This window comes from Cupressus sempervirens, chromosome 8, assembly GCF_028749045.1.
Source record: "Cupressus sempervirens isolate cs-2001-9-10 chromosome 8, ASM2874904v1, whole genome shotgun sequence".
Classification (NCBI taxonomy): Eukaryota; Viridiplantae; Streptophyta; class Pinopsida; order Cupressales; family Cupressaceae; genus Cupressus; species Cupressus sempervirens.
Window position 1 is genome coordinate 77,929,940 of NC_143125.1, and position 13,497 is coordinate 77,943,436.

At 32.0% G+C, this 13,497-nt stretch overlaps 1 protein-coding gene across 1 annotated transcript; it reads left to right on the forward strand.

Moving 5' to 3' along the window:
* Positions 1–5,514: 5,514 nt before the first annotated feature.
* LOC149541715 (putative pectinesterase 11) lies at positions 5,515–8,379 on the forward strand. The gene is made up of 5 exons (XM_089796116.1): positions 5,515–6,435; positions 6,832–7,003; positions 7,169–7,357; positions 7,475–7,710; positions 7,842–8,379. Exons 1-5 carry the CDS (start codon positions 6,122–6,124, stop codon positions 8,038–8,040), a joined length of 1,110 nt encoding a protein of 369 aa, XP_089652242.1. The 5' UTR covers positions 5,515–6,121; the 3' UTR covers positions 8,041–8,379.
* The last annotated feature ends 5,118 nt before the right edge of the window (positions 8,380–13,497 follow it).

Sequence of the window (13,497 nt, forward strand, 5' to 3'; positions counted from 1 at the left end):
CAGACGGGGCATTACAAAACCTATATTGAATCAAATGGTAAGCCTAAACCAAATTAAACTCACGCTAAAAGTTTTAAAAAAATCCTTTAACAAACTCAACTCTAATCCTTATTAAATTATAATTATTAATTTAGTCATAATGACAACTTTAATTTTTTTGAATCCTAAATCTAATAATATACCATATAAAATCTGTGGTAATTGAGATGGTGGAGAGAGATCCTAGATTAGAGAGAATGAGTAATTATAGGAGACATGAGAGAGTCGGAGTAAGAGAATAAGGAAAATTTGATATACATGAAGTAAAGATTGATGGTGAATAGTGAAGAGGAGATTGTGAAAGGATAAAAATCAAAGGCCCATATTATATATATATATATATATATATTACAAAATATGTGCTAGTTAAATTATCTTTATTACAATAACTATAATATCAAGTACAAGCAACTAAATCTTCTTATTTTTTATGATTTATTTATTACTATTATATTTATGTATTATAAATGAAATAAATTAAATTGTATAATTTATTCATATTAGATTATATTTAAAAAGTAAACTTTTAATTAACACATATTTGTTTATTGTTGTAAGCAACTATTAGTTCATCCTTTAAGCAAGAAAGCTTTACAAAAAATGTATAACAAGTCTAGATTGATTTTTTTATATTAGAAATACTATATAATCAATGGTCCCTTGGTCTACAAGGGGAGTTGAATGGCTCACAAAGAGCTCACTAGGGATCAAGTCTTGCTAAGTGCAAGACTCTGACATCATAAGGGATGAGGTTGGCATCATGCCTCAAGTGATTTTGAACCCTCCAATCAAATGAAAACATAAAATAAAATCAAATGAACAAATAAAATAAAATCTCCTACTAATAATAAATAAGGAGAAATTGTATGCTCTACCAAGTTCACACAATGATAAGAAAGAAGAAAATACATCAAAAGACAACAATGGATTGAAAATAGCAAGTATAGATTGATTATTTGTTATTAGAAATACTATAAAATTAAAGAGAGGAGCATATCTCAAATATAGAGTTGTCTAAATAGTTCGGTTCAATGAAATGAAAACATAAAATAAAATCTAGTTGGGTTCAATCGAATGAACAAATAAAATAAATTCTCCTACTAATAATAAATAACTAGAAATCTCTATGCTCTACCAAGTCCACACAATGATAAGAAATAAGAAAATACATCAAAAGACAATTGATTGAATGAATAAAAAATATCAAATTTGTCAAAGGGCCCTTGGTCTAACAAATAAAATAAATTCTCCTACTAACAATAAATAAGTAGAAATCTCTATTCTACCAAGTCCACACAATGATGAGAAATAATAAGAACTAAGAAAATACATCAAAAGACAATTGATTGAATGAATAGAAAATAACAAATTTGTCAAAGGGCCCTTGGTCTACTGGTGAAGTTGAAAGGCTAGCTTGAACTCCATCAAAAAAAAAATCAATGACATGACAAAGCTTACCAAGATTATGATGATTCTTCAATCTATTATTATGATTATGACACAATTGTCCTTGCTTCTACTTTTATGAATTTATTTCAATGATTGTTTTGTCATTTTTTACTTTATAAAAAAATTAATTTTTAAATTATATTTAATTTATAAAAGTTTAATACAATATTTCGTCTATGTATTTTATGATACTAAAAATATTGATAAATTATTAAATTAAGAATACATACAAAAGTAGTTTCTAACTAGATATGTTATATGGATGCAATTTTTCAAAATAAAAAATACATAGTAGAGTATTTTATAATTAGAAACATTCATAACCTCTCAATTTTAAATAAAATATACAAAAATATATCTACATATTTATAATAAAACTTATACATTACTACTAATAATAGTAATAAATAATCCACCAAGTATATACAGTCCAAAAGTTAGAAAACAGGTATTTAAACTATCAAATTCAGATTCTCATTTCGATGTAACGTCAGTGAAAGAGCAAGATGGCCAAAAACATTAACTCCATGATCTTTTAACAAAATAATATCCCACCAAACCAAATTATTTTACAATGCTTTTTTATTTAGTTATGGCCGCGCACCCGAACCTAATTATGGAACAGAAAACCAATTAATATTTCATACATAGCTTAATCTAATTTAAATTAACAATTGGTTTAAAACTAATGAACAATTTCCGCGATATTCGTACTTCTTACGTAAAATTCCAACTCGCAGAAACCCCGCACCCCCGTTTTGCGCCAACTTATCTATTTCCAGATCCCGTTACTCCTCACACTCACAGAACGGAAACCGTTGACAAAACGACTCTTTGGCGTTGGACAACAACTTTGACTTTTACTTCAGAGTGCGGTCACATTAGCTGTAAGAGGGAAAAAAATAAACCCAGAGAACTTGAAAAGGATAAGGAATCCGTACAATGTTAAGTGCGCAGATACAAATATTGGCGCTAATCCGCCGGCATTGCCTCTTCAACTGGAACAAAAGTAATAGATAAATGTAGCTTGGATGACCATTTAAATCTCAATAATTTTAAGTGTTGATTTGTAAAACTGTTCAGAGACTTTTATATAAGCTGTGCCAATGTTTGGTGAGCAAGCAATGAAATGGCTGATTAGTTTGGAAAAATTAAGCTCGAAAAAATAAGTTTTAATTTATAAATGTGAGTATATGTATAAATCTTATTATTTAAATATAAAAAACAAAATATAAAGTACAATTTTAAATATATTTAAATAAATTAATTAATTTGAAGACATTCAGTTTACTTTTTTATATTAAAAAGCAATAAAATGGGTTTTCTTTACTAACTAGGCCTATCATTATGTCTAGTGAAGACCAATGTGAATATTAATTTCAAAGTTCATAGGATTTTCTTGCTAACTCTTCCTCAAACGAGCTTCCAACAAACTTATTATTATTATTAATATAATCTTATTAGTAGCTCACCCACTTTGGCCTTAAAAAACAAAAGCTAAAGGTTGATGTAAAAAACACAAAATGTTATAAAAGAGTTGAAAGACATCCAGCTTATTGTTATTTTCAAATATATTATAGTTAGTGAATAAATAATGTAGATCAAATACTTTTCAAAAAAATTTAACTATATGTGTAAAAGATGAAGTAATATTTAAAAGCCAATGAGGCAAGAGCCTACAACATAATGGTAAATTATGAGCCTTACATTGAAAAGGCCTTGAGTTCTAGAGTCTGCTCAAACTTAACACATAATAATATTTTAATTCCCACTCTACAATTTCTTGCTTCTTTGTACCATTGTCCCGCCCCTTGGCCTTGGCCTTCCTACTTGCCTCTCGATCTCCTTGGCCTCACTTGCAAGGGTTATGCCTGTTCTTGTGGGACATGGACATTTTCCTTGTTCCCCCCTTAGTTCTGCGTGATTGCATGTTCCTTTTTTGGGATCTACCGAGCCTTCCACTTCAATCGCAGCTTCATTGGGAAGCATTCCTTCAAAGTGACTTTGCCTAGTGGTAGCTCCTTTGTTAACAAAGCCTTTGGCGCAAGTGCTGGCGATGTCCCCCACGCAAGGCTAAATGTTCATGTAAAATGAAAGGTTGTACAATTCCGATCATTGATGGTATCATTGAAGAGTCAGTGATAGGTCTAAAGCCCTCCCTAGTAGGACGGTTCCTTCTCTATTGACCAACTATTGATCAACTAAAAAAATGGGTTGTGACCTCTTGGACCCTTAAAGGGATCGTTAAGATTAATGCTCTTCTAAATGTTTTATTTGTATTCTCCTTTGTGGTTAAGGAGCATCTACCTTTTGTTCTCATGAATGAGCCTTGGTCCTTGTGTTTTAACACCAGGAACATTCTTAACTTCTACAACTAGAAACCTAAACTCGACCCAGTTGTTGATCTATGAGCTATGATACCCACGTGGGTTAGGCTCCTAGGACTCCCTTTAAAGTTTTGGAATAACGAGGTTTTTAGAGGTATTGCAGAATCTTTTGTGCCTTCAACGCTGTCACAGGTCAGAGAAAATTGAAGAGATTTAGGATGTAGAAGGACAATGTGCGAGTGGAGATGAAGAGTGCAATGGATGTTCACAATTGGACTAAAGATCTCAAGTACCTTGCTGAAGACTGGGAGAACATCAATCAAGTGTAGTCTTTATGGGCCTTTGCTTTTCTTTTTGTTCATGTTTTTTGTTTCCTTAGTCAATAGTTTATGGCTTTTAACATGGTTACTTTGGTCCTTGTAATTTTAGGACACAGGTTAAATACTGTTATGTTTAATATGACTTTCCTTAATGGCCATTTCTCTAGGACTTCGTTAGATTTTAGGATTATCAGTTGTGCTTTGGTCAATAAGTTAGACTCTTAAACTGAAAGTACTTTGCTTTTTTTTTTATTAGGTTTTATTCTCTTGTGGGTCTAGTTGTTTGAGTTAGAGATGGACTTTTTTGTTGCTTGGTTCTAATGATCTAGAGCTGAAAAGTTCTGGTTTTTCCTTTACTATTATTTGGGTTTAGGATCCTTATCTTGCCTCCTTTAATAAAAACACATAATAATAAGACTATAAGATTATAAGACTGTTTTCTATAAGATATAATAAAAATACATTTTTTAACAAAAAATAGAAATTTGATGTAATACAAAGTAATAATCATTAAAATCATATTCACAAAATCAAACTAATTTTAATAGTAACAATTCCATCTTTGTGCTCATGACCTCACATAAAAAGTGAAAGGTGAATTAGGGAAAAAAAAATATGTTTCCATTTACGTAGTGTAGAAGATTAGATTAGTTGATACATTATTTATCAAATGATATTACTTGTGTAATGAAAGGTTCTAGTGTAAAAGTGATAGTTACAAATGAACTATGCATTAAATTACAAGGATCTGAACACAACCAAGAGAATAGGGAGAGGAGAGGTGGACATAGATATGGAGGAGTAGAGAAATATAAAAGTATAGAGGTTCGTGAAGAGGGAACAAGAAAGAAAGATAGAGAGGAGACATGTTTAGAGAAGATAGATAAAAAGGAAACTAAAAGTAGATAAAAAGATAGAAAAATGGATAAATACGAAATATATTATAAATAGAACTGGAATATTATTTTTACAAATAAATTCAAAAATTTACATTATAAAATATAATACTATAATTTATTTATATTAAATATTATGTATTAATATCTATTTCATTCAAATTCCAAATCTGATTATGTTCAACAACGCTGAATAGAATCTTCAGAAACACGAACATTCCCGTCAACGGAACAAAAGGACTAATTACGGAAATTTAAAAAGAATTAACATTTAACAAGTGCCTTGTAACTAATTTAACATTTAATAACATCTAACAAATCGTTTAAAACAAATGAACATTTTCACCGAGATTCCTTGTGGGGGAACAAACTTACACATTAAATTCCTACTTCTTCCGTAAAATTCCAAATACGGTCATATCCCATTAATCCTCACAGAACGGAAAACCGTTTACAGAATAAACAACAACAGACAGAATGATTCTTTTGCGTTGGACAACAACCTTGTGTTTTACTTTAGCGTGCGGTCACATGAACCGGACGTGCCAGCACAGGTCGAGATGTAACAGGAGAACCCAAAAAAAATACCAGAAAATTGAAAAGGATAAGGAATCCGTATAATGTTAAATGCACAGCTACAAATTTTCTCTGCTAATCCGCCGGCATTGCCTCTTCAACAGGGAAAACTAAGTTTATTATATTGCAAAATTGTGGCTTTGTTATAAGCAAGGTGGTCTGATTCGAGTGTTATGGAAGAAAATGTAAAGAGAAGTAATAGAAAAATGTAGCTTGCATGAGAGTTTAACAAGATGTAACTGAGAAAATCCCCATTAAATTTAAGTATTTATTTGTAACACTGTTCAGAGACATTTTAATAAGCCATGTCAATGTCTTTCTGAGCAAGTAATGAAATAGTTGGCCGACTGGTTGTCTTACTTTCTTGCTTGCATGTTTAACTATTCATGGATTCCCATGTGCAGGACGCCTCCTCCTCCTCCTCCATTAATATTGCTTCTCTTCTTTATATAATCATTGGCATTTCAGGACTCTTGTCTGTACTTCATCATATCTTCTTGCATTTATTGCAAAGATGAATTCAAAGAGCTCAGCTCCTCCTGTTTTCTTCATTCTGCTTGTTTTAGCACTGCATATTTGCTGGTTCTCTTTATTAGTGCAGCATGCTTCCGGTCATGGTGAATTTCCTGCAAAGAAACTCTCAAGAAAAATGCAAAGATCTCTGGCTGGGAATAATGGGGGTAGTGTAGATTATAGCTCTGCTCTTCTCATTGTTGTTTCTCAAAAGAAAGGTGAAGGGGATTTTACTAAAATTCAAGATGCAATCAATGCTGTCCCCGTTGATAACAAGAACCTTATCTTTATTCGCGTCCAGCCTGGCATTTACAGGTATTTGGAAGAGAATTCTACCCTTTGAATCTCGTGGGTTTCTAAGGAAATCTATATTTATTTATGACACATTTTTTTTTTTCCAATAAATGGCTAAATTTCGAGCCCACTTTTGAACATGAGCTCTTTGCGTGATTGATTATTGGTAATAGGCATTCTAAATTTGGATTTGATCAGTGTAGTAATTGTATGTTTAGTTTCCTAAGCTTCTAAAATTCGTTATTTGTGTTGTAATTCATTGTTATCCATGATCTTTGAGACGAACCGGATCTTGATGACACATTCAAGAAATATTACTGTAAATACTTATTTCTCACCTAAATTTTAGTTTTTAGTTTATGTTGAATGATATATTTTTTTATTTGAGTAGATGACCCATGAATTACATTTTTGCAGGGAGAAGGTGACAATACCGGTGGAGAAGCCATACATAATACTAAGCGGGCGCAACGCGAGCAATACAGTCATAACTTGGAACGAGAATGCAAAAGCAACGGGAGGCACTTATTACTGTGCAACATTGACTGTCATGGCTTCCGATTTTGTTGCAAGATTTATCACAGTACAGGTATATCAGATTTGGTATTGGAATGAATAAAATTTGTTGCAGAAATATTTTAGAATGGAATCCATTGATCATGGCTCTTAGTATTTTCTAACCATAGATTCAAGCTTCCACTAAGATTTTCCAAAAAGAATTGATCTTAATGTACTTGAATATGAATATACGCAGAATACATATGGTCCTGGTGATCAAGCCGTTGCAATCAGAATTTCTGGAGACAGGTCTGCGTTTTATAGCTGCAGATTTCTGGGATATCAGGACACTGTTCTTGACGACAGCGGAAGGCATTATTTCAAGAACTGTTTCATTGAAGGTGCTGCAGATTTTGTTTGCGGTGATGGTCAATCCGTCTATGAGGTAGATTATATTGAACCAAACAAAAGACCGCTCTGTTAAAAAATCTGTTTCCCATTTATAAAATCAGTACCCAATTGATAAAATGATGTTGCGATCAATGAATTCAATTGCTTGCAGAAATGTCATCTGCATACAATTCCTCTGCTAAACGGAGCCATTACAGCGCAAAGAAGGCTATCTGCAGGGGAACAAACGGGGTTTGTTTTCTTAAACTGCAAAATCGAAGGAGGTGGATTAATGTTTCTGGGAAGAGCATGGGGAGCTTATTCCAGAGTTATATTTGCTCTTACTTACATGGATAATATCATCTTCCCTCAAGGATGGGATGATTGGAATGATACTTCTAGACAAAAGTATGTTTCTTTGAAGCCCCAAAATGAATTCATTGCAAATTCAACAAAAACAATAAACCCATATTTTCATTTTCTTCATTCTTGATTTTTGAATATGGCATCGATAATGGGTGTTTTCTTGGTTTGTGTAGGACTGTAACATATGCGCAGTATAAATGTTCAGGACCAGGCTCAAACAGCGCGGGAAGAGTTGCATGGTCATTTGAGCTGAGTGATAAAGATGCCGCCCCATTTCTGAGCAGTAGTAGTTTTGTTAATGGCGATCAGTGGATCAGGAAAATGCCGACTCATTTGACAAGGGCTACCAATCTTGTTCCCAAAAACGGTTGATGAGAATGATTCTACACATTTCTATCAAGTTGGAATTTGTTCCTGTTGGAATGTTAATTGTTGGGGTGTAAATTGTCATAGCCGACATTAGTTAATTTTTGTTGAATCATTCTTACTACGATTGTTATATTTTATTTATTGAATTTGAGTTTGTACTCTACAGTCACGTCAAAAATTATTTATCCTTTTCCAAGGATTTTGTTCGGTCGACAGTTAAATGGAATATTCTTTTCCAATGTTGCGAAAAATACGGCTGAATTATAATTAGTATTTTTGTCGTGACAAGGATGAAAAGTTTAAATAATAAAAATACAGCATTCTCGGTAAAATTCTAGTTTTAAATTGTTGTCTCATTTTATTTATTTTTAAATGTAATTCATCTTTTATTTATTTTTCATTTGGGATTGTGTAATTTTCTTTGAATAGTTTTAATTGTTAAGCGAGGTTAGTATATTATCATCAAGATTAATGATAAAAAACAATTATTCAAATTTTTTTTTTTTTCATGAAATACACTTATTTAAGATTTTTTTATTATCTTTGTTTTCAAATTTTAATGAAAAATAAGTATTCAATTTTTTTATGAAATACACTTATTCAAGATTTTTTTATTATCTTTGTTTTCAAATTTTAATCTAGATGTACATTTTATCAATTAAGTTTTTATTTAATATATTAAAAATAAATTTAATTTTGATAAGAAACTTTAATACTTGATAAGCAACTTTAACACTTTATAGTCAATGGAAATTTAATTATATATAGTATAATTAAAAAATAGGGTAATTTTTTTTGACTTTGTCCAAAGAAATTAAACATTTCGAGATTAACAAAATAAGAGAAAATGGGCACATAAATGAAACCTCCAACCCTTGAGTAACCAACAACAACATGCATTCTTTTGTAGTTTGACAAGCACTCTAAATATCTCATAATCTTTAGAATGAATCACAATAATGAATCTTCCATAAAACAACTCAACAATTCAAATTGCTTAACTAAACATCGCACAAGACATTGTCTATGTTAATGTCAATGTCAATGACAAAACACTAATTTTGATGTGTTTGCAATTTCTATTATTCATAATTTTGATTCTAACAGGCTATAATTGGGAATGAAAAAGTTTTGTAGTACAATGTTAACTACGATTGGTGCTGAAGATGTGTTTGGATTTTGAGTTGGAATTGATGTAAATATTTTGAATGTGTATTTGTGTTGTTTATTTTCATTCTTGGGTGAGGAAATGAAAATTGTTGTTTTGGCTATGTGTGGTTGATTCTTTTGGATCACATTGATGCATGAGTACATTTTCTGGTATTAGATTAACTCTTATAGCTAGTGGATGTTTATTCTTTCTAATTAGTATAAATGAGAGATTATTTTCTAATTGAGAGTGTGGGATGAGAGGGATGTGTATGTGGGGATGGTATCAGAAAGTTGAATGCAAATTATACTTGATTTGAACTTTGTAGGCATAGGAGAGGGTCAGTTTTGATATTGTAATTTGAGTAGTGTCTTCTAAGTAGTAAGCCTTGCAAATTGAGATATGAGTTTTGGAAGTAAGGCTCATGATTTTCATTGATGTCATTATGGTTGTCATTATCCTCAACATCTTTAGTTGGTTAATATTGTAATTTGAGTAGTGTCTTCTAAGTAGCAAGCCTTTCAAATTGAGATATAAGTTTTGGAAGCAAGTTTCATGATTATCATTTTATGTTATCTTTGATGTTAATATGGTTGTCATTATCCTCAACATTTTTAACTAGACCTTGGTTATCCTAGTGCTACATCACTATGAACACATTTGTTTCTTGAAGTTGTGGCATATTAATTGTCTATGTATTGCTTATCATCACCACTATGTCCAATGATTCAAGTTTGTTCATGATTATTAGATAAGTATTAATTGATTCATTATTTTATGCCTCGACAATTTCTTGGATCACCTTGTTTTTTCATGGAACTTATATTTTGAATTGATTCTTTATGAAGAACACCATTGTTGTTTAGTCCCAATAGTTACTCATTGCGTGTTCATCATATCCATTGACACTAATGCTCACTAAAGTATTTTGGCATGCTCAATAGTCTTCACATTTCTTCAAGTGGTGTATCTCTTCATTAATATGTTTTCGATAATATATTTATGACAAGATTTTGCAATATATACATTGTTTAGTTGTGTGTGCATCATATATGTGAAAGTCGTCAAGTCTGGAACTTTAGTAATTTGTATTTGTACATAATAGACGTGTGTAATGCATTAACAAGTGTATCAAGGAACTGGTGACATTTAATAATTAATAGTTGCAAAGGCTTGATACTATATTATATTTTGGTTACACTTTCCATTCTGGGAGTGATCCTTCATTTTGACAGCTAGTCTTTCTATATTTTGGGACATATCTAATCAGGACCCTGGCCTACCCACAATAAAACTTCTCTTTGGAAGCTATCCTTATATAAAATAACCTAATTGTTGTCACCTTAATAAGTATTTCTATTCATTTCATGAGAATTATTTCCTCTATGTTTTCCCCCATTTTGAGTTTTCACATCATAAGTGGTGTCCATTATATTAGTGTACTTGTGTTCTTAATGACTATCATTTGATGGTGTATTGTTACGCAATAACTAAAATATCTTTACTAATAGTGGATGTATATTTTTTTTTATAACCAATAGTTTTAAAAGTTATTAAGATTATTTGGAGTATAACTATTTCACCCCCTCTCATTTAATTGGCCTATTCTACATCTGATAAAAAAGCACACTTCCTTGGTGTGAACCTTAAGAGCTTGAGGTATATCTAATGGTGCACAAATTGAATATCCCCTATATTTAATGGATGTAAATATGGTTTATAGAACCATTAGATGAAAGAATACCTAGTATTGATTGGCATTTATAAGACACAAAATAAAACTAAGATAACTTATGTGTCCCTTATGAGTGGATTATAGACAAGTGATGAGATTGAAGCATATAAGAAAAATTAGAAGGAGATGTATGTTATTACAAGTTTTGTATCTAAATCAAAACTTGCTAATTTTATTGCTTTGTAGACTCTTAATAGATTTTGGGAAAACTTCAAAGAGATCTATAAAAAAATAATTTTAGGAAATTATCTAGCAAGTTGACTGCTAAGAGGCATTATGAAAATCTTAGAATGGAAGATGGTAACCATATTTGTTAGTAAATGAATTTTTCACTACAATATTATGATAAAAATTACTCTATATGCCCTAGAAGTAGTGATAGTTGTGCCAAGAGTTGGACTGATTTTGATGAAATAATAGTTTGTCGCAATCTTACTTTGAATTTGGCAGGGGAAACTCCCTTGTGTGATGAGGCTAAATTTAATATTTGTGTGTAGTTTTAATGTGAAAGTACACAAAGGAGAAAACATAAAGGTAAACCAAGATGAACAAAAGAAACCTTAGTAGTAGAAAATGACTACAACCTGTGATTACACAATGAAAAATAATTACAAGAAATTTTTAGCATATAATACAATGATGTTGAAAGAAACATAATGAACCTTGAAGTACAAAAAGATAAGTTGTACTATCACATGAAAATAAAGGTACCATGATTTATGTATTTTTTATTACATCAAATACAAAAATTATGAATTCTTTGCACATGCATATAAAATGGTCACCAACTTAAAATACAAGAAGTTGGCATCAATAACATAAAACATTTACTGGATTTATTCTTATAAACCCAACAACACTTTACTTCCTAGGGCTAGTTTATTCTACAAAACAAAAACCACCATTAACAAAGTTATTTCCAAAAATCCAAGATAGAAGATCTTGAGGAACCAAAGTTCCTAGTCAACATGGGTGGAAATTTGGACAAAATTAATCATAGACATTCCAAACAAGAGTGACATGATATGGTCTATGCATGGATTTATATTTCTAAGGGTGGATTGCTTATGTTTATGGAGGTTATGGAAGGAAATGACATACTAGTTTTTATACAACCTATAAATACTTGGAAAGAATGGTGTGTCACCATGGGTGGAATTATGTTTGAGATTAACGAGGAAGTTATAGTCCAGGCTATTGGGTTATCCATAATGGGGAACAATTGGAGAATTTTTATAAAGAAAGTGGACAAGACTAGTATGAATTGATTATTTAAAGAAGGTGAGGACCATATTCACATTTGTGGTGGCTTGACTAGAGACAAATTACTGAGCCCATGAGGTGATGTCTACTTCCTGATAAAAAATTACCTTAATCTCAAAAGGAGTCTCAAAGTAAGTTATTACTACCTATTGTGGTTTCACAATGCATGCCCCAGTTCTCCAAGAAATGGGGTCCCCGTGGTAAATTTTTGTCTCCCAAACCCCTAGTTTGGGGCCTAGGCCATTTTGGATTGTCCCAAGAGTCTGGGTCAAGCCTCATCATTTGACTAAGGAAGAAAAAGGTGTTAGAATTGGAAAAAAAAAAAAAAAAAGATTTTAAGTGTATTAGTGCATAAATGTACACTAGCGCACATGTGCACCTTTTCTAGGTGCACAGGTGTGCTCACTGCATAAGTGCACACTTATCTCCCTTTGGAGATGTGCACATACATACATGTCGATGTGCATACCTCTAGAGGGTGTGCACCTTGGGGTCTAGGATCGGTAATTGCACCTCTGCACCTTGCACTGTGCACTTCGCTCTACCAACACAAACAATACAAATAATTTAAGACACTAAAGGTGTGCAGATGTACATCTCTTCAAGATACACATGTGTGCAACTTTATTCACTTTTGATATCCTAAAAAAAAACCGAACATAAAACATTATTTCAAGAAAAGGTGTGCAGATGCTTCTGAACCCAAAGCTAAGAAAAAGCAACCTAAGAAGGTGCCCATGTGCGTAGCTCCCCAGGATGCGCACATATGCACCTTTTTCGTGATTTCTAGTGTATCTTAAGGGTACACATGTGCATACCCTATCAAGGTGTGCATGTGTGCACCCTTGTGGACAAAAAACCATTAAAAAATTAAATATTCCCCCCCTTAGAGTAGTTTCCTTATGCATGTGCGCACTTGCACACATGTGCATGTGCACACCTTCCAAAGGTGCACAGGTGCACAACTATGCTAAAATGGTCATAGAGGGAGCATTTAGCATACCTATAAGGGTGCGCTAGGTGCATTATTTTGTATATCAAGGCTATAGGGGGATTACTGATTTTTTACTATTTTTGGGGCATTTTTGCCAGGTCTTTATATTAGGGTTTGTGTTTAGGTTAAATTTTAGCTTTCTAGACTAATGTCTTCTTTTGATTTGTGCAGATAAAATGGGATCTACATCATCCTCAATGGTAGAAAAGATTGCTCCCAAACTTGTAGTTTTCAAATACCAAGGTACATTGAGGAAATTTCACTTTCAAGATGGACATTACAAAATTAGAGATATTGAGCTTGGAAAAATTGACTGGA

Coding starts and splice junctions, on each gene's coding strand:
- LOC149541715 (XM_089796116.1), top strand. CDS start 6,122: ATGAATTCAAAGAGCTCAGCTCCTCCTGTTTTCTTCATTCTGCTTGTT. Junction 7,004..7,168: donor CAAGATTTATCACAGTACAG/GTATATCAGATT, acceptor GAATATACGCAG/AATACATATGGTCCTGGTGA. Junction 7,711..7,841: donor AATGATACTTCTAGACAAAA/GTATGTTTCTTT, acceptor TGGTTTGTGTAG/GACTGTAACATATGCGCAGT.